The 21,826-nt window shown below is 35.3% G+C and overlaps 2 protein-coding genes across 4 annotated transcripts in view; one reads left to right on the forward strand and one right to left on the reverse strand.

The window, feature by feature from the left end:
* The window catches only part of LOC147837713 (uncharacterized), a 977,861-nt gene that overhangs the window by 675,393 nt on the left and 280,642 nt on the right, over positions 1-21,826 (forward strand). The gene's annotated exons all lie outside the window — the stretch shown is intronic.
* The window catches only part of hrasa (HRas proto-oncogene, GTPase a), a 44,606-nt gene that overhangs the window by 9,875 nt on the left and 12,905 nt on the right, over positions 1-21,826 (reverse strand). Inside the window, exons 2-6 of one of the 3 annotated variants that reach the window (XM_087310745.1) lie at positions 10,224-10,365; positions 9,942-9,987; positions 9,396-9,574; positions 5,054-5,213; positions 2,327-2,451 (exon numbers count right to left, since the gene is read on the reverse strand). In XM_087310745.1, coding sequence (XP_087166871.1) covers positions 2,332-2,451; positions 5,054-5,213; positions 9,396-9,574; positions 9,942-9,953 — 471 coding nt within the window. In that variant the 5' untranslated portion in view covers positions 9,954-9,987; positions 10,224-10,365 and the 3' untranslated portion in view covers positions 2,327-2,331. 3 annotated transcript variants of the gene reach the window in all.

The raw sequence follows: 21,826 nt of genomic DNA on the forward strand, positions 1-21,826 counted from the left end.
TTAACATAAATGCTGTATTTTAATATAGCTTATTTTGATGAATTAGCTCTAACCTTTGACAGCTTTTTCTTCTTTTCGCGGTTATGCGGCATTATATTTCACACACATTTGCAAGGTGACTGAATATGAAGTTAAAATACAAATCATACTGAGCCATAAGTAAAAAAAAAACAAAAAAACAAAACAACAGTTATAGCTACTTTAAAGGAGAACATTGACGTTTTGAAAAAAAAAAAAAAAAAACTGAACAGAACTGAATCTAAATTATTAAAAATAAACCTGCAAGACTTAATTTATGTCCTGCGCAAAAATATTTTTATTATACTTTTAGTGATCTGCTTAAGGTAGGTCAATTTATTTTTCTCAGTGTTTCACGTACTGTAAGGCAATGTCTTTAAATAAATAATTTATTTAGGCCTATTTTCATTATTCATTTATTTTCATTATTCGTTTATTATTCGTTTATGTACAATTGTTGAGACATAAATGAGATAGTAAAATATAATCAACAACGAAAATAGAAATTAAAACATAAATGAAAATGTCTTGTCTTAGTCCTATCAAAATAGCAAACACTGAACATCTTTCTATATTTAGGCTGCTTTTTTTATTTATTTATTTATTTATTTATTTATTTAAGACTACTTATTTGTACTAAATGTTTGTGCTTTCATTTTAGTTGTCTTTTACTTCTTCAATTCTATTTTCCAAAACGAATCCTCTTTGCACTTAAAAAGTTTACAATAAAGCGTGTTAACAAATTTTAAATGATTAATGAAGGAATTATAATGCTTTGACTTATTGTTTAATATCATTTACAGCACAGTAGCTGTATGGGCTATTTCTGTCCGTTCGCATCCCGTCCCTTTGCGCCCCCTGGCGGCTCATTCACAAACTGCGGTCATACACTAAAAACAGAGCGGCACCTATTTCAAACGGCGGCGGTACCAGCCGCGGCGTTAATAGCCACTTTGAACTCTCACCTACTGTAAATGCTGATTGGTTACAGAGATATGTCACAAGCTCATGTGGAGCTAGCCAGAATGAAAACAAAGGAACCGTCATGTTATAAATACATAGTCATTACACCATAAAACTATGTGCATATAATAGCGAGCCATGGATGACTCGAGCTCAAACAAACCTTGTCGTTGTCTTAATGTACAGCCACAAAGCCAAGAAGAACAAAATCTGCTGTGTCCTGTTGTTGTATTACGAGGCCTTTGCTTTCTTACGGGAGCTTGCGATCGCGTCTATATTTGATATAATGAACTTCTTGAGCTGAAGATAATAACGTGCATGTAATTATTGAAGTGTCTTCCTCATCTGATCCTTTAAGAAAGAAAAGGACAAATGCAAAAAACAAAAAAAAAACAAAGGAGAAACATGACAAAACACAGAAGCAAATTGTTTCAACAACTCCAATCACGAACAAACTGCCATGTTTATTATCGCCTTTTGGACTATTATGAACTCAGAATGACAGAATTACTCTCTAACAGAGTTTACATTTGCTAATGAAGATTACAGACACAGATGAGAGGTTTGCACTCACTGTGAGCTGTTACGTGTAACATATTGAAGATTGTAAGGGTCTGTATGTGTTCATATATGTTGCATTTATACATTTATTTTATATAATTGCAGATGTTACAGTAGGCTATTTCGCACTGTCATTTATCTGCAGTTATAATCAAATTATGTTCATAGAAAAGTTAAAAATAAAATGTATATACAAAGTATTTGTGTATAAAGCATCTGTTTTGTGAGAAGTGCTTCTCATTTGATTTGTGAATGACCTGTACAGCTTTACTGTAGACATTTATTCGAGCGAGAATGACGTCGACTGAAACTTTCTGTCATACACCACGCCCACCAAAAGGGTACCCTTGGAAGTGGAAACGCAAACCTAATAAAAGTGACTCGTACCGACCATACCGTACCATACTGTGCCAGTCAGTGGAAATGGGCCAATATTTTACAATGATCAATGATGATGTTGAATAACTACTGAGAGATTTCAGTTACAGTCTGGGCTTTCACTGGCTTTTTACACCTCCCTTTCTTCATGTGTTCAACATTTTTCCCTGTGTCATTTCATTTTATTACACAATTTAATTTGTAAACTAATTAAATTTGTTTTCTTTGCATATATGGTTTTCTTTGTTTGTTACCAACATCTGGAGAAAATTTTAATTCAACGGCACATATACAAAAAAAATTCTGAGAAAAATGGTGAAGTGTTCAATATTCCTTTCCCTTCTGTTTATCTCATCCTTTTACAAAATTACTATTAAAACAAAGAATGTCAATGTGTATTTGGTACCTTGATCACGACACAACACATCGGCAGCTCATGCAGTCCTGGCCACTCTCGTCTGGTGGATTCAGCTTCCTCATTTTGTGTTGACGAATCTCTCGTACGAGCGTGTAAAATGCATCTTCCACACCCTGCAACAACGGGAACCACACTCGAAATGAGAGAAGGCAATAATCAGTGCTGATGCTATCATGTAACTAATGTGACATAACTTAGATTTGAATTGTCAACATTTAAATAAGGTTTCTGTGTATAGGACTACGTGCAAGCTGAACCTAGTGATGAAACATATCAAAGTGACAGTCATACTAGAGTAATATGAGGGAAAAACTGTGGTTTGGTCTTTTCCTTGCAGTTCTTGTCAGATGGGCATAATACAAAGCGGCAATGAGTCATCTCCTGCAGTGTTATACAACACACCCTGCATGTGCATGTGTGTGTAGGTGGCCTTGAGGAGAATTACAGCATTAAAAACTGTAAATCCAAAGAATCTCCCAAAACTATAAAAAGTATCAAATCCTGAGTTATATTTACAATCACATTAAATCATTTGGCTGACACTTTAATTCAAGGGGACTAACGAAGAATTGTTGAAGAATCTGTTCAAATGTGAATAATCTGAACAAAATAAGAAATATCATACAAAATGAATGCTATATTTAATGTGGTACTTTCCTTAGTAAGATATTTTCATAAAAGATATTTACATATAGTTCACAAGACAAAAACGTAGCTAAAATTATTAAAATAACCACCTGCAAAAGTTACATATGGTTTATTGTGTGTGGTTACCTGATGATCTAATAGTGTTTTCTGCACTGTGATGGTTTTTCATGAGTCTTATGTTTGTTCTGAACAGTTAAACTGACTGCTGTTCTTCAGAAAAATCCAGCAGATTCAGTTTTTCAACGATTTTTTATCATTTAAATTCCCCTCTCTTTAACTTCTCCTTACCAAATGCATCACAACAACTCATAGACAAAATAGAAATGTACAGCTGAAGCCCTTAATTATTAGGCCCCCTGTAAATATATAGCTTCAAGGGGCTAATATTTTTGGCCTTAAAAATGTTTTTAAAAAATTTAAAACTGCTTTTATTCTGGCCAAAATAAAACAAATAAAACTCTCCAGAAGAAAAAAAATATAATAAGACATACTGTAAAAATTTCCTTGCTCTGTTAAACATAACTTGGCAAATACTAAAAAAGAAAAAAATTCTTAGGGGGGGCTAATAATTCTGACATTAAACTGTATATTTAATGCTCATAACACTCACACACCTCTCAAAATTACGTTCATATAGTTAATCTCAGTTAGTGCTTTTGTTTTGTACCTGGTCTTATTATATTTATTGTTAAATCTACTCTGTGTGCTTTGTCTTTGTTGAAAAGCTATTTAAAAAAGCAATAGTGATAAAAAGTCGTGTACAAGAAAAAATGAAAGTTGAGGGGAGAGAATGTATAGAAAAGTTTTTAAAGATGAAAGTTTCATCATCAAAGAAATGATTCCTCTTATTATAGTCTCATTAATTTTGTTAGTTTTATTTTTTTTGTCTGCGGAGAGGATTTACAGCAGTGTTTCTCAACCACGTTCCTGGACGACCACCAGCTCTGCACATCTTCCTTGTCTCCTTAACCAAACACACCTGATTCAGGTCATCAGCTCATTAGCAGAGACTAATAGACTTGTAATGGGTGTGAGACAAAGGAGACATCTAAAACATGCAGTGTTGGTGGTCCTCCAGGATTGTGGTTGAGAAACACTGATTTACAATATATGTAAAGCTGACAATCAGTGTGGTTTTTAAACACTTAATGTTCAAGAGTATTTTTCGTCCTACTCTTTTTAATGTAATTACTTTATCATAATATATTGTCCAAATACTGTTGTTGTCTCCATTGACAGTCTAGGTCAGGGGTGCCCAAACTCGATCATAGTGGGCAGATATCTTGCATAGTTTAGCTTCAAATTCCTTCAATACACCTGCCTGGAAGTTTCAAGTACCTAGAAAGAGCTTGATTAGCTGCTTCAGGTTTCTCTAATAGGGGTTGGAACTAAACTTCGCAGGACAACTCACAAAAGCCCTCCAGGTTTGAGGAACCCTGGCTTAGGTCCAGAGAGGTAGTGAAAACATTATCCTGTCAATTCCTAAAATTAACATTAAACTACTGGAGCCAAGTGGACTTTGGAAATGATGTTTTAACTGACTTTTGACCTTTGAAGTGCCAGTTGTCTAGGCTGTCAATGCAGGGACAGAATTTAAATTAGACAGATTTTAATTTAAATATAATATAGCTACAAGCATTACAATTACTTGTATTGAATCATTATAACACATAATAAAAATAAATAAATAAAAAACCCACTTGCTTGTCATAAATGTTTTGTTAATAAAAGTAGCTTAAATATTCTTCAGAATAAGTTTTTCAAGAAAGTAACTCATTCGGGTTTATTGGTTTGGAATGACACCAGGGAGTAAATTAGGATGGAATAAGCTGTTTCTATCCCTAAAACAATCCTTACAAGATAAAAAAGGAATAATAATAATAATAATAGTAATTAAGTAATAATAATAAAAGCAATCATAAAAATGTCACTGTAGTTCAATCAATATTTTTGGACAGTTTATTTATGTAACTGTACTTTTTGGAAACAGCTTGACACTAGCTAGTTTTGTTGCTAAAATAATATTTTCGATCTTTAAGAAATGACTTGACAAAAAAAAAATCTCACTTGTCTGGTTTTGGCTGAGGTTTCAATGAAAGGGATTCCGTAACTGCGGGCGAGTTCTTGTGCTTGCCGTGTGTCCACAGTCCGAGCCGGGAGGTCACATTTGTTACCCACAAGCACCATGGGCACATCATCAGAGTCTTTTACCCGTTTGATCTGTTCTCTGTGTGCAAAAGCAAAATGTCACAGTCAAATATAACAACACCTGTGGGTGCAACTAAAATGTGAAGAAACTTAGTTAAACAGCATCTAATACACATGTAGCGTATTGAATATCCAAAATTAAAATTAAAAAGTTGAAGTTGCTAAAATTATATAATGCACACCGGATATATAACAACCATCTGAGGCTGATTTATCCCCACGTCCATTTATTTCAAATCCATTATGTAAACCCTATTACCCACAAACAACATGTTATTGATCATTTATTTATCCTTCCTTTCTTGTCCTTGAAAGCTCTTCTTTAGTATAATTAAGTGGAGATTGACTTCACTGGCACTGCCCTAGTGCCAACTGCTGCATGTTTTGCAAAAGATCCTAAGACAAAATCCAATTTAAAGATCTGAATAGAGTAATACATGTTGCAGCATGGAACAAGCAGCAAAAGAAATAAGAGGTGACAGTTTGGAACAGAAACAACACAAACATGAGGGTTGACATGCTGAGGGCTGACAGTCTCATAGAAACTCTTCTCATTATAACTAGTTTTTTGTTCCTATTACAGTAATGAGAATAGGGCTGAACTAATTTCTTATAAAATAAAATAAACAAGTGTTAAAAAGACTCTTAAACTTGATAAATCAAATATTACAAAGTGTGTGCTTTTCAATTTTAGGTTCAGGGGGGGGTGCAGTGTGGCAGAGCTAATCAGACTAACACAAACACAAGGAGTCATGGTAAAGTGTGCATCCTGAACATTCAAAGCAAACTTTAAGAAAAAAAATCAACATCTATTAAAAATAACCAAATTTGAGCATTCAAGTAAAGGAACCAATCATCATTATTCAAACACATATTGCAACATTGCAAATTGTGAAGTTGGATGACTACATTACCTCCCGTGCTAAAAAATCTTTCTGAATGTGTGCTAGTGTCTGGGATGCACAAGAAAGGAAACCAAAAAGCCACTCTGGCAATATCCTTATATAATTTTTTTCACTGCTGTTAGTCATGGCACTCATTTTTCACATGTGTTATTCTGACCTAGGGTGACAATGACACAACACAACTAGAGTCCGTTCAGATGTTCTGTCTAAAACCATGTGAAAAGAGCGCAAAAACCTGGCGTCTCTCGTAAGGTGACCATCAACCTGTTTCTGAGAGGAGGACAGACGGACAAACCATTGCTGTAGTTTCGTTACAAGTTTTACATATATATAAAGTAGGGGTGTAACGATATTAAAACTCGAGCAAGGGGGTGATAGTGAAGACAAACAAAAGAAATAAAAATTAAACAATTCTAACTCATGAATAACCCCTCTTACCTCGCTAAAAACTGATCAAAAGAAAAAAAATTTCTTCAGCGCCGTGCGCCGCATTCTTCCCTATACTGAATAAAATAAACAAAGATGGCCTTCACCTCTTACCTGATGTCTTTAACAATACATTTTCTACGTGTTTGCAAAATGGAAATCGTATTACATTTTCCCTATCCACCTTACACTAGGAGTGAACTTGAGGAGATACAGCTATATTGTCGGGAAGGAGCGGAGCCAAAAAATAATATACAAATTAATTGAAATAAAAATGTACAAACCTCACAAAATTTCTTAAAGTGGGCAAAAGTAATGCAAAATAATTTTACCCAAACGAAAGTTAAGCAAAAACAACGAAAATCATAATCATGTCAGAAAAATACACGAAAAACGAGATCAAAGGAAAAAGGGCTCTCTCCTGCTCTTCCTGACATGCTTTTTACATTCCCACGCTACATCGCCAAATGATGATAGATCGGTCTCCTGACCAATCAGCTGTCAAAAAGGCGGACCTACAGAAATGACAGGCATCAGCTGTCCTGAAGGTGGACCTACATAAATGGCATAGAGGGAGCGGGAGAGAGAGAGAGAGAGATCGGGAGGCAAACATACAGCCAAGTACAACTCTAACATTAGTCTCAGACACAACTGCAATGTATTTTACTAGTGAATAAGTCATGTAAAAACACTTTACAAACACATTATATGTATATTTTTCATTAATTTAAACGGAAACCTGTCTATCTAACTGAAACCATAGATAATCAAAAATGAGCGTCTGTGTCTGCACAGCGATCAAGCCTCTCATCGGAGAATGTGGATATTATGGTATTTTTGAAGAAGATCTTTCACTAGTCTACACTGCAGTTATTTATTTAATTTTAGTTAACTTAGTTAAGATGGCTGCACTAAAGAGAATAGTTTTTTTTCTGACTAGTCTATATTGGAGGTAGTAGGTAGTGGAGTAGTTGTTTACTCGGGTATCCTGACTGTACTAAAAATGTGATGACAAAGTTAAAAAAGAAAAAGTTAAGATGGTCTTGTTATTAAGTGAATTGTCCCTTAGCATTGCTGTTAACATTACATCAACCCTAACCCCACAGTAAACAGAAACCGAACCGTAACGAACCGAACCGTGGCTCCAAAACCGTGAACCGAACCGAACCGTGCCTTTGGTGTATCGTTACACCCCTAATAGAAAGAATTATAAAACACTGTAGTGTTTGCTCTGTGTTTGTCTGAAGTAATTAGTCTGCCATCATTAGTGAAATGTGTATATTCCAAACAAAGTGTGAAGCTCTTTGGTTAGTTCTAGTCACATGAATTGCAGTGCACCAGCACTGCACTCTGGAAAGTGTAGATATTTTCTCTTAGGTACGCACCACTTGCATATCATGTGAGTTGCAGTCCCTATTTGGGTGCACAAGCCGTGCGCCTCGATTGGAAATAACCCTAAGTTTACTGGCATTCCTTTGAAGGCGCTCACTCAGCAAACACAATTTAAAAAATGTTTAACGCTTCATACCAAAACTTCCAACCTGATCTCATGAGGAAATGTAACCATTTACGTTTTGTCGGTTTAGTAGCTAATTTATACAAATTTGTGCAAGTTCAGTCATACAAAATTGTACCATTTAAAAAAGGAGGCATGTCACCCAACCCCACCCCAAACCCAACCCTAATTGGGGGATGAGCAAATCATACTAAATTGTACGGAAACTTCTTACCAAATTATTTTAACATTATTGACAGTGGTGTTCGGTCAATAAATACTGATACCGTTTTATTGGCCCAGCCTTAACACTTTCCAAATTATTTTAGATTTTTTAAAATAGCAAACTAGCAAATCACATATGTGGACATCAGATGCATAACTCTATATAAATGTAAATTAAGTATTATTTGAAATTAGGTATTAGGTATTAAAAATGTAACATCTTTATTTTGTGTTTGTTCTACACACAAAGTAATCATATAGCCTTATAAATTAGTGATTAAATCACAGAAGTCAGACAGGTTTCCATGCTGTTTTCGAAAGAAAAAAAGGTTCCTTTAAAATATTTTCTTTTGAACAAACATTTTACAGCATGTGTACGGAATGACATGAGGGTAAGTAAATGACATAATTTCAATTAACTAAGTATTAGCAAAAATAGTTCAAGTCAACTGTTTAACTCTAGAGTTGTAAAATGTAATGTAACTGTTTCTGTTGACTCGTTAAAAAAATGTCCATATATAGCGAACAAGCCATCCAAAATCACAATAAGCTTTGTGGTTACTTTTAATATGAAACAAGGCTCCAGTGTCAATGTTGCAATTTATCTTTTCATAACCTCCAACCTTAAATGAGCATAATATTTTTGGATAAAAATAATCATAAAAATTATTAATTATATGATTAATTATTATGAATAATAATAATAATAAACAAAGGTTCAAAATAATTTCACATTACTATACACCTTACACACAAATATTATTGTTTTTTGATGTTCTTTGTAGATAAATTGGCCATTGTTTAGCTTTTTAGCTTTTTTTAATTTTAGTAATTTCAATAGGAAGCTACAAAATCTTTCCCCACACAGATTTTCCAACATATTCAGATTGGTCACATGAATTCCTACAATGTCTAAAAAATGTAACTTTGCTTTGAATGTGACTTTGATTTAAGCCACAATTCAACCACATCTACTCTAGTGACAACAGAAAAACACCACATCCAAAAGCACAATAAATTAATTTTAAAACTATTAAGCGTTTGAACAATCAACACTTATTGACTTATTTAAAATAAAAATGTATATTTGCTGGAGTTATTCATGTATAAAATTTTAAAACCCTCCATAGCATGACATTTAAGCACATACCTGTATTGATGAATGTCCTCAAAGGACTTGGTGTTATTGATGGCAAACACACAGAGGAAGCCCTCGCCTGTTCTCATGTACTGGTCCCTCATGGCGCTGTACTCCTCCTGACCTGCAGTGTCCAAGATGTCCAATAGACACGTCTCCCCATCAATCACCACCTGCTTTCTGTAGGAGTCCTAAACAAAGATGCCCAGTCAAAGCGACACCAAATTCAAGTTGTATAATCAACAAAACATTTTCTCTCTTTTTTCCCCAATAGTCTTTTGTAATTTCACAGCCACCAAATTTGAGGTCTTTAAATAACTTCTAAAAATGTGCCCAATGAACAACTTTGGGAATAAAAGTACAAAGAGTGAAAGACAGTCAGTGATTGTAGAGATTGTTGAGCTTTGCCCCAGCAGTCATTTAAACATGCGTCTCTGTGCTCATGTGTTAGCACACAGTGATTTCAGCCATAAAAAGAACATTGTCTATTTAGAGTCGGGTGTGGCGGGAAAGCAGAACAGAGACAGGCAAGGAAATGTATAAACTCTAAACACATACATCCCTCATCATGGAAGAACTAGCAGGCCTTGGTTTTGAAGAAAAACTGAAAGGTGGCATCAAATTTAAGTTAGGACACAATGCTGCTGTAATACTGACAAAATATAACATCCCTGAACAATTGTTGTTACATTTTTTATAATATGTTATCTACTTATTCTAATACTCCTGTCTATAAGCATATGAATTATGTATTATTTCAATCTACCTAAACAATGACCCTATTATATTTTACATTAAATGCAATCTCTCAATGAAAACGCAAACACAGATACACATTACCTCTATAGTAGGATCGTATTCATCCACAAAGTGGTTCTGGATAAGTTGGATGGTGAGAGCACTTTTACCCACGCCTCCTGCACCCACCACCACCAGTTTATATTCCGTCATTCCTCCACTCCGCTTCACCCTCTCACCACACCTAAGGAGAAATCAGCTCTCAAATCAATACAAACAATCATTCCACTGACTACATTCATGTTCAGTGATTTTCAGTTCTTAAACATACAAATAGATCAAAATTTAAATACAAAGATTTTCTGTAGGCCTAAAAGGACCCATGAAATAAAAAAGTTTTTTTAGATTGTCAGTTTCAGTATTGTTAGTTTTTAAGATATCTATAATCTATTGTGTTTCAAAATAGTGACACAATTTGCGTTAAAAAGATATAAAACTATTACAAAGATGTAAAGCTTAGTTTGTCCATTCCGCCTAAATGGATCAATGGTTGATCACCTCATACTACAGTTTCTCATCAAATCATAACCAATCAAATGCTCTCTAGTGTCTTAAATGCCCCACCCCCTTCGAACCACTTCTCATTGGCTGTTTCTCAATATGCGTTCTTCAGCGGTCCTGCATCCTCATGTTCTCGTGTAACGTCATCATCAGCTGCCAAAGTTTAGTTCCGATGCTCAAGACCGCAAGAACAGAGGACGCATGAAACTTCCTGGATGTGTTCTTGATATCGAGGACGCACGGATGCAGACTTGAGCACTGATCTCGCTCTAGAAGTCCCAGAAGTCATTGCGACTGGACATGAGAAGGGCAGCATTTTATTCCTAATTAAAGTTTAGAGATATAACTTATTTACCTCAGGAGTTTCCCTAAATGAAACGGTAAATATAAACATTACCATGGACATCTTATAAAAGAAATAAACACATTAAGGATGTTTGTTTGCTGAAATTCATATTAAAATCAGTTTTGTTTATATTGTGCAATGTATATTTAAAATGTTTTATGCATAGTATATATTTTCAAAAGGGAAAAAACAAATCTTTGTATGAATTCTGTAATGTTTAAATGATTTTCAGTTAAAAACACGTGAAGGTCATGTGACCATCATGAAGAACGCAGCATCTCATTTCATCTGTGTTCTCGCAGTCTCCCGAGTTCGCTCTCCCGAGTTCGACACCTGGCAAGAACGGTCTCCACAAGAACACAAGTCTGTTCTCTGCGTTCTTGGAATTGAAAAACAGCTATTTGCTTTTTATTTGATGCACTTGAGCTCAACCACTCTCACTGGCAGAGCGGTGATAAAACAAAACACTATTGGTGGTTTTTAAAAAGAGGGAGGAGCTACACTATGTCCCACCCCCTCTTTTTTGTTTTGGTTGAGATTATGTCAAACATCAAATAAAAACACATATTTCGAAGAAATTAGCATACCAGACGTCCAAAGTCTTATGGCCCCATTTCCAAATTCATGATTATTTAACTCAAGATATTAAATTTCAACTAAAGTCTGTAAATTATTGTCTGTAAATCTCTGCAACCTGTCTGATAATTTTTGAAAGAAAAGTTGAGAGTAAATACACTGACTGCACACAACAACTCGCTTGTAGGTTTTGTGCATGTGTTAGCAGAAACAACTCTCCAAATAACTACCACTTTGTGATTCAGAAAGCAGCGCCTCAAGCCATCGGACAGTGTACAAACATAGCTTCTGTAAAACATGCCTCCGAACTGAGCAGAAAATAAAAACACACACAGGAAAGGTACACACATATATTTCTTTGGTAATTCTCTTGCAGACTCGATGATATCATGGTTTGATTTGCTATCAAGACAAGCTTAATCTAAGCTGACTGTTCTACTTTTGTGTGGAAGATCATCAGGAAGTATCTCATAATAATAGTTTATAGACACAAGTCAGGGATGTGTTTTCCAAAAACTAGTCAACTACTGTAAAGTTCAGTGACAACTAAAATACTGTAGTTCAATAATTCAGTGGTTTTTTAAAACCATTGTTCCAGAAACTTTGTTCTTAAACATCATCTGTAGTTGGATTTTGATAGTTTTAGGTAAAAGAAATTAATTACTAATTACATCATTAAATTTGTGTTTAAATAATTTTCTAATTTGTTTGAAAATTAATTTCATCACTCAATAAGGATTTTAATTACTTCACTCGATACTATTACAATTTATCTATAAATCTCAATGCACAGGCAATAGAAACTTAACTCTTGTAATTCTTTGCATTTGATCCTACAGGGCCTTGTAGATTAAATAAAAATTATTACTAAAAATATATAAGAATTACATGCATAAAGACAAAACGTTCCTGTCATTAATATACTGCTATTAATACCTTACTCAATGTAGCTTTCTTTGGTAGAAAAATCTAATTATTACGCTAAATATATTTGCTTATTAAAAATAAAATTACTCTGAATTGAATAGAGAATTTCGGAATTTGTTTAAAGAGTTTAAGTCAAGTACATTATAAGTAACAGTGATTACATTATTTAAAAATAATCCCTTGTTTCAAGTTTTTAGTGGATACATAATTCAATTGAAGTAACAAGCAACAATCACACCCAGCACAGGCTCTCAACATGTGGTTAGCAGTAAGTTTGGCAATAAACGTATTTTGAAATGAAACATAATATAATCACTTAATTCTATATCTTTCACTTCATTTCAATATATACGTTATAATATATTAGCAGCCAACAGACACCTAATGACAGCCCAACACTACTGTTTAATAAACATCAACATCACTTGCAAGGAAGATGCTACTTGAGCTTTATCTGATATTAACTGATCATTTTAGGTTTTGGTATGTTTGGTATGATGTCAAATCAATCAGTGCTAACACTATTACTTATTAATTATTAAAAAAATATTTTTAAAATAAAGTTCATTTTTATAATTTAGCACTACATAACAATGTGCCATTAAATATTAAGTTTAACCAAGAGAGTACAGAGAGTTTGCATTCTATTTATTGTGGGCACTTACTATTCATTACCTCTCACATGCCCTTTAATAGGGAACAGAAGTAGTTTCCATCCAGCACAAAATCAGACAAACTATAGTCTATTTGTTTGTGAGTATAACATAAGTTCACCAGATATGTGACTGCAGTGGCAATGATTAATGAAAGCATGAAGTTTATTGGTACTATGGTGACTGCAGCTTCTGAGAGTGCAGTGCACTGTATTTGTTAATACCCTTAACATGCTGGACCATTAATGAGTAACTCCACACACTCCCTGGCACACAGTATAAGCCACCTTTAAATATAGAGAGACAGAACAGATGACTGGCAGAATATTTAGTCCAATGACTATATTTATTTACATGAGAGCATGTGCAGAATCAAAAAGAAGTGTGTCTAATAAAGTTTTGTAAAAAAAAAAAAATCAATTGCACCAAAATAGGTTTAAACTTTGTACTTGGAACATAGGTTCCAAATTTTTAAACCCAACCTTTTTCTTCTCAATTTACTATTGCTCTAATTACTTTATTAATGATATCACATTAAGCATTAAAAATCAGTCCAATGGCGCATTTCTTATAAAAACTACATTTGGCAGCATTGTCCCTCTTCACCATAAAAATAACCATCCTTTCAGCAAAGCCTGATACATCTGTCAGTTTGATGCAGGATACATGAGAATGAACTGAGGCCAATTTTACTTAATAAAAAATACTCTGTTCTCACCATAAGTGAGATGGTGAAAATGAAAGCACGCACGCACTGAGGTAAAATTAGATGCTCAAGACATCTGGCCCTATCATACACCCGGCGCAAGGCGCAATGCAATTGTTGTTTGCTAGTTTTAGCTTGGCGAAAGAGTCGTTTTGACGTTTTTCACCACGCTGTTTAAATAGCAAATGCATTTGCGCTCATATGTGCGCCCACAGGCGTTCTGGTCTAAAAAAAAGGAGGTGTGTTGAGGCGCATTGCTGGCGCATTGCTATTTTGAGAAACTATAATAGACTGTTCAATAGACCAGAACAAAGCGGGTCTAAAGTCAAGCGCAGAGCGCGTTAGTTGTGCGCCTCGCTTACACATTGCTTAATACAGACAGGATGTACAGCAATACGCAAATATCTTCTTTACATATGAAAAAGAATTAAAGGATTAAAATATTACAAAAATTATTATTTTTTAGCCTACATAATTATAAAAACAATACTTTCATGCTTTCTTCATTTCGGGGGGCTTTTTCAGTTTATTTATAACAATTTGCTTTTGTATAATGTTATTATTTTTAGCAGTATTATTTATTATATCAATATTTATATTTGTTTTATTAAAAACAAGCTTAAATTTGCCCACCTGTCAGGTTTTAGACCATATGGGGCATAGCATGTGTATTAGGATATAACTCAGTTTTTTGAACACACTTCGTTGTTATTGTTCATTTATTCATTTGCTGGAAATTAGAACTGAATTTAGAAATATCTTTTAAACAAATCTTTGCACTTAAAAAACAAAATTAATTATGTATAGGCTATTGGATGTCTGTGCGTACAACAAGTTTCCCTATCCACAAGAGTGAAAATGAAAGTACAGAATGAGGAGGCTAATCTCTCATCCTCGTGCTGCAGATGCTCTGTTTAACTGTTTGCCTACAAGTGAATCGCTCAGTTTTTCCACTTACAAAGTCCGTCATGTAAATAGCAAATGCACTATGGCGTGATGCAACTGACTCCTAAAGGGAATGTGAGATGAGACTCTGATTGGTTTATTCTCAAAACACACCTATAACTCAATAAGAGAATAAGCTCAACCTTTTTAGAACATGCGCCATGGCGTAAAGCGGATTTTTTCATCCTTAAAATAGCAAAAGTTGATTCCAATACACCTTTATTGCACTTGCGCCCTGCGCTTTGTACTTTTGCGCATGGATCGTCAAAATAGAGCACATAATTTAAAAAAAATATTACTTGTATTTAAAATGTAGCAGTTATATGAAAGGTTTGTGATATAACAATTGTAGCATTAATTGGAGCATTAATTGAATTCTCATTTTCCGTGGAGCGGGAAGCAGGTGAGGATGGAGCGAGGAGTGAGCAAGAAGTGGGAGATCTAAAACCCAGAGCAGAGCTGGAGCGGTAAGAAAATATTTCTATAATTCTTCTATAATATGCATCTACAGAAGGCTAAAGATAATCTCACTCAGTACATTTGCTTACTCCCCACTCCTCAAAGATATCCGATAGGTCTTTCTTTTAATACTGATAATTTGCTATGTAACAGCCAAAGCAGATATAAAAAACAAAATTGGCCTAGATCAACTTGAAAGACATTGTCAGTGGAAAAATAAGTGCTATTACTGTGGAGAGTAGAATCATCACAATGCTTTCTGCCCTCATAAAGTCAATAAATTGCCAATGATCATGCATTTTGAATACTGTTGAGCTCCCATAATTGCTTCTCACGGAGTCACTGAATGTACAAATCGAGAGACTAAATCAAAAAATTGGACACTACTTCAGAACCTACTACATTATTGAACAGAACAAATTGAGCGGCTTCCTCCCTCAAATACGTTCAAAATTCCACTGAACTAATGGCATCTGCACCCCAATCTATCCCCCAAGACCTCCAAATATGACTGCCAAGCAGGAAGCTCACACCAAGGTATGTTGTCTTTTCAAGATTACATTTACACTTAGTCATTTAGCAGATGCTTTTTGTCCAAGAAGATTGACAGAGCAATGGTTTATAGGATTAATGAGAACTTTCATTCTCACCACAGGAAAGGTCAGTTGCAATACCTGGTAGAGCAGACTAGGAGGACTATAGTAGAGGTCTTAAGTTGCTTCAAAAGATATACTGGACCCTTCACTGATCCAGGATTTCACTGACGGCATTCTGATCACCCAACAACACAACATAAAGGTATACCAAGAAGTATACTTGCATGTGTTCCAAGAGGAGTGGAATCTATAACTACAGATGTTACTACTTCAATGTGTTCCTTTTGCCGCCATTCATACCGCGGCGACGGCGGTACTTGGTGCGCCAGCAGCTTTTGACCGCTGGGTGGCACTTTAACCACAGATATTCAGCTTTGCCTTTTCACAACACTAAACAGACTTTTCTGTGCGTACCTTATGTGATCAGATGTGTTCAATTAAAATATAATTTGGATTTAGTTTTCTTAGTAATAAACATGATCTTACCAGGGCTTAAAGTATTCCTGCACCATGCCGGATCTCCGGCGTGCGGCCGTGAGAGAAAAAAAAAAATAGAGCTTGCACATGCGGTTTAGCTGGGGATGCTCAAAATAACTGATTAAGCAATAACCGAAAGGGCGCGTTTGTAACCGATGAATGGTATCAGTTAAACGATTAAAATATGCTTTATTCATTTTTAAAGTTTGGCTGCATACGGGGCATCTGTTTAATGGTTTACTGACTGCCGCCAGTGTTTTACGCTCTGCTTATGCTTGCTCAGCGCGCTTTAAGTTTTGCCGTTGCGCGCTGTGTGCTCGAGTGGAAAAAGCGCGTTACCTCTGTTTCATTGTTCAGTCAAATGAAAGCACTGCAGGGTTTCTATTGAGGTGACAGCGGGGTATATCACAATATTATTAAATTTACAATTATAACATCGACAGCAACTCGACTCGCGCACACCAGCTGATTCAGTCGTTTTCTAGTGACATACAAAAGAGGCTTCTTTTTTTCTTGTCAACCATAAAAGGCAGCGCGGTGCGCCGCGCGTTTTTGGAACGTAAATCGGCCAAAAAAAAAATTTGTGATCGGCCCCTAAATGTACACCAAATATTTGTTAACTCTTGGGATGGTAACACATGCAAACACACGTTTCTACAGACACATTTTGCCAAAGAAGCAAAATGAAAGAAGGATATTTCTGGTCACAGTTTTACACAGTGTTGACAATAACCAGCGCTGATGCAGATCACCTCTGTGCTGTCTGGAGCCGCTTCATAAACTTAAAAAAGCAGGCTGTTGATGATTTAGGGTGGGCTACAACCAACAAACCCCTTTTTTATTAAATTTTTAATTTTTTGAAAATTACAGTTAGTTCTTATATAATATCAGCTTTTAAAATAGCCTACAATCTACGAATCAAACAAATCCAAAGATTTTCTTGATTTTTGTATAATGATAACTCCACACCAAACTAAGGCTTTCATTTTATAGCTTATAAAACATGTATGCAAATGTATGCAATGTCATATGTAAGGGCTGTGACGGTCACTGTGACGACAATCACTCTAGAACACACATTTTCTGTTTTGTTGCCAAGTAGCCTATACATTTATGAATATAACGTTAACTTAGACGTGATACAGCAAGTTCAAGTTCAGCCATGAACCTCGCTGGACAACTTATATTACATCGCCAATCTGGAAACATTTTGGATTAGTAACTTCCATGTCATGGCCTTGTGTATTGTCACAGTGAGTCAATGTTCTTCAAAATATGTTCCTCTGAAGCAATTAAGCTGAGATTTACGTGAACAAATTATTATTATTTATTTATTTATTTTTTTTTTTTTGCTTAAACAAAATATTGTTTTATGATAAATCCAACCCAGGCTCATTGCGTGTACATACCCAGGTCTACATTTCTGGGGACAGCGAAATACGTAACTGGACTTAAGTCTGCTCGCAGGTTTTGTTTTTGCAAATCTACCAGAGGTTACTGTATACACTTTTTGATAATCTCAAATTTATCTTGTGTGTCCCTTTTCTCACATAAATCCACCAGAGGCCGCAATGTACACTTCAGCTGACCAGGCCAGCTTGCTGTCAACTGACTGACTGACCCACCCACCCCTTTCCTAAACCCTTCAAGAAAAAGAAAAGCTGTCCTGGGGTATGTTTCCCAAAATTATCGTTAACCAACTAAGGTCGCAAGTTCCATCATTACAATCAAAGTTTGCTGATTTAGTGTTTTACAAATCCATCGTTCCATCAAACATTTGCAAACTGCGTGGCAAACTTTTACGCTTGAAACTACACATCTATAGCTGTAGTTAAAAGTTAGAATCCTCCCTATGCCCTATTACTTTTGAACTTTGCAACATATAAACTTGGAATAATTAAAAGAAAAAACATTTAAGTCATCTCTCTTAGGAAATTTGCTTTCAAAGTATTTGGTCCCACTTTATATTAATTGGCCTTAATTAATATGTACTTACATAGGAATTAATAGTTTGTTACAATGTACTTATTGTGTAAATACATGTATTTACTGTGTACTTATGCTTGAGTAAATACATGTATGCAACTACATCTGTAATTAACTTTTGTAATTACATTTGTAAATACACTGTTGACCATCCCTTACACCTTAATGCCTACTTCACACTAGAGGATTTTAAGCCTGATTTGAGCCCGATTTGGAAGTTAACGAGCTCGCCGACAGATCGGGCTGTGATCGGGAAGAAATCTGCGGGTGCTCGCCGCTCGCCGCTCTTTATGTGTGAACTACTGAGCAACGCATCAACGAGGCTCGCTGACGCTTCGCCGACACCTCGCAGACGGAAATCCAACATTCAGCATGCTAAATATTCCAGAGCAGTCGGCCGACTCAACCCCACGTGTGGTCAGATGTAGTGACGAGCTGCAGCCAATGAGAGAGCATATCAGCATGAGCTGAATGGCTGTGTGTTCAGTAGCTCAGCAGAAACATCTGTGATTGGTCAGAATGGGCATCAGTGCACTCGCTTCATTCTGCGTTAGCACAGACATGAGAGTAGGATATATTAACAGTGGAACTAGAATTCTGTAACTATTAGAATTACCATACTGCTCATTCTGATCGTTTTCATATGAAACGCCAAATTGTCACAACATATTTACATTCAAAGCTATTATTGAGATATTAAAATTAAGCTTTGAATGTCTGGCATCATATTTAATGACACCATTACCCTAAAAATATAATATTTTTTTGGTAATACAGCCTATAAATATGTAGTTAAGATACTAAAACACTTAAAAGCTTGGCTTTCATTTTCACTTTCAAACAGGAGCTATTTAACAGCACAGAATATGCTGTTTTGAAAGATATCTGAAGTAAATTGATGTTTTTGCCATCAGAAAGTTTTGTTTATGTTAGCAGGAAGTTGCCAGGCAAGAAAATACACACATATTTAAAGTCACAGCGAAAAGTATCAGACATGCATAAAGTCATTTTGACCAATATGGTAATTTAAGGCAGAAATGCTCAGTTCTTTACTGTTTTGTAATAAAAAAAAATAACAATGTCAGAAAGAAATACACTGATAGTTAGAAAACGGCAGGGTGTTATAAATATGTTAGTTTTATTTCAAAGAGTTATAAAATTACAAAAATTAAAAACTCTCTGTGTATCTATCCACTCAAACCTTGCAGATGAGTGATTAATCCGCTCATAAATCAGCTGATTTGACGATGTTTTTAAATGCTTTCTCCAAAGCTTGAAAAGCTGTCAGTGATGTAATCAGCACACAAGCAGCCAATAGTGTTCAGCTTTTTTCTGACGACTCCTCCCTCAAATTTTCATTGGCTGTGGTTTGGTAGCTTGAATGAGCTTATGGGGAATGAGATGTTGTCAGATCATGTAGTGTGTGACCTCCCTCTTGTGGATCGTTCACGGAGTGTTGCGTAGTGTGAACACCACAGAGATCAAAAGACACAAAGTCAAGTCATGTAGTGCGAATAGCACAGCGATCTGCTGATGTTTAAAATCCTGTAGTGTGAACTAGGCTTAACCCACCCTTAAACCTACCCATGCCACCAAACCTGTCCCTAACCCAACCTCTATGCCAACTCAAAAGCACTACAAGTGTTCTCAAATACATTATAAACACAGTAAGTACATTGTATTTATTTTTTGATGCAAGTACATAGTAGTTAAGGATACTTAATATAAAGTGGAACCAACTATTTTTACAGTTCAGTTTTAGCGATCTTCAAATTGACAATTGTGTAACTTTGTAGTGCACTTTGAAAACATTTATGCCATTTTGACCGCAGTCATGGCTCATGACGAAAGTTAGGTAATCTATTATTTAAAAGTGAAATTTACATTAAGACTTCAAAGCTTGTGAAAACTAAAATATATAGCAAGAAATGTGTCTGTAGCGTATTGTATATGACATGGGCTTGTTGGTTAAAACATTTCTGCAGTGGTTTGAATAATTATAACTTTTCTTAATAAATATTTTACTGTAAATTACAACTATTAACAATTTATATGATTTCTATATGATTAGAATACGTGTTTTTTTTTTGTGTGTGTTTGTTTTAGTGTAAAATATGAAATATTCTCAAAAATATTTGTGAAGCAAACATAGGCCCTACATGTGCCATTTACATATATTTCAGTTAATATGGAAAACTAGTATTGTTTTTTTAAGTGCGCGTGTATGTGTAAAACAATATAATTTTATCCAAAAATTTTATCTTTTTTTAAAGAAGTTGTTACTCTGCCCCTTTTACAGTGTCATTATGGAGGTTTTACGTCAACGATCATGGTTCATTCGATGGATCTGCGACAGGGTTTTGGGGAAACACTCATCACTACATTGTTAATTTCCTAAAGGACATATTGTACTATGATAGATCAGCCATGAGTTATGTTGTTGTTTTCAGCTTGATGTTTATTTATTTATTTTTGCTTTTATTTTACCTGGTTTCAGGAACCATTCTTCGCAGGACTCAAGCTCCATGGTCACAGTCAACTCTGCTTTGGCTAAAAAATGCATGCGCATAACTGAGTAGTTATTCCATATGAAAAAAATTACATAAACTACAATGGAAACACTTTTATCATACAAATTCCAGTATGCGCATTAAAAAAGCGCATTGAAGTGGTTTTGTTATAAAAGATCCTGTAATGATAAAAAATGTGTGTAAATGGATAAACCAGCAGGCTGAGCACATTGTAAAACATCTGAAATGTTGTTTTGGTCATTCTAAAACACTTTAACCATTTCAATATTGGTGTTATTATCTTATTAATAATTACCTCCAGAATTGTCAAGAGCATCTGTGCTCCACCTCTCACACCTTCAAATCTTACTAGGCGTTCATTGCGTGTTCGCATTTTCTTTATTTTCTTTCTTTCTTCTTTTTTATTATTAATATTACATCAATATAGTGGTGCACAACTAAAAATATCTTCCCTAAACAGCAAAAACTGTTGCTGTGTCTCAATCAGCACCCTAGCTCCATCAGTAGGTCATGTGAATGAATTTAGGCACAAGCCGCTAACCTGATTTCACCAATAAGTAGGGGTGTCACGATTTTGTTTTTTAATCGAAATCGATCGAAATTTATGCTCAATTTCGATAATCGAATCAAAAAATAGAATCGTTGATGCTGCCACGCCCCCATGTCACGTCAGCTTGGCTTGCCAAGCGGGAAAAAAACAGACTTGTTGAAGTGCTTGTTAAACTGCAGAAGCAGGAGACCCGTCGACAGAACTTAAACCCTCTCCTCTTTCAATGAAGTCGCCGGTGTGTAAGCATTTTAGATTTCCAGTGAGTTATGTTGACAACGTTCATGTTGTCGACAAAAAAAACACAGTTTTGCAAGCTCTGCTATGTACGTATAACGTACGGTTCGTCCGATAGACATCACTGGCATCGCGATCCTCCGCCTGCCCCCTTTGCA

Source organism: Danio rerio, chromosome 25 (genome assembly GCF_052040795.2).
Source record: "Danio rerio strain M-AB ecotype USA chromosome 25, GRCz13ab, whole genome shotgun sequence".
Taxonomy (NCBI): Eukaryota; Metazoa; Chordata; class Actinopteri; order Cypriniformes; family Danionidae; genus Danio; species Danio rerio.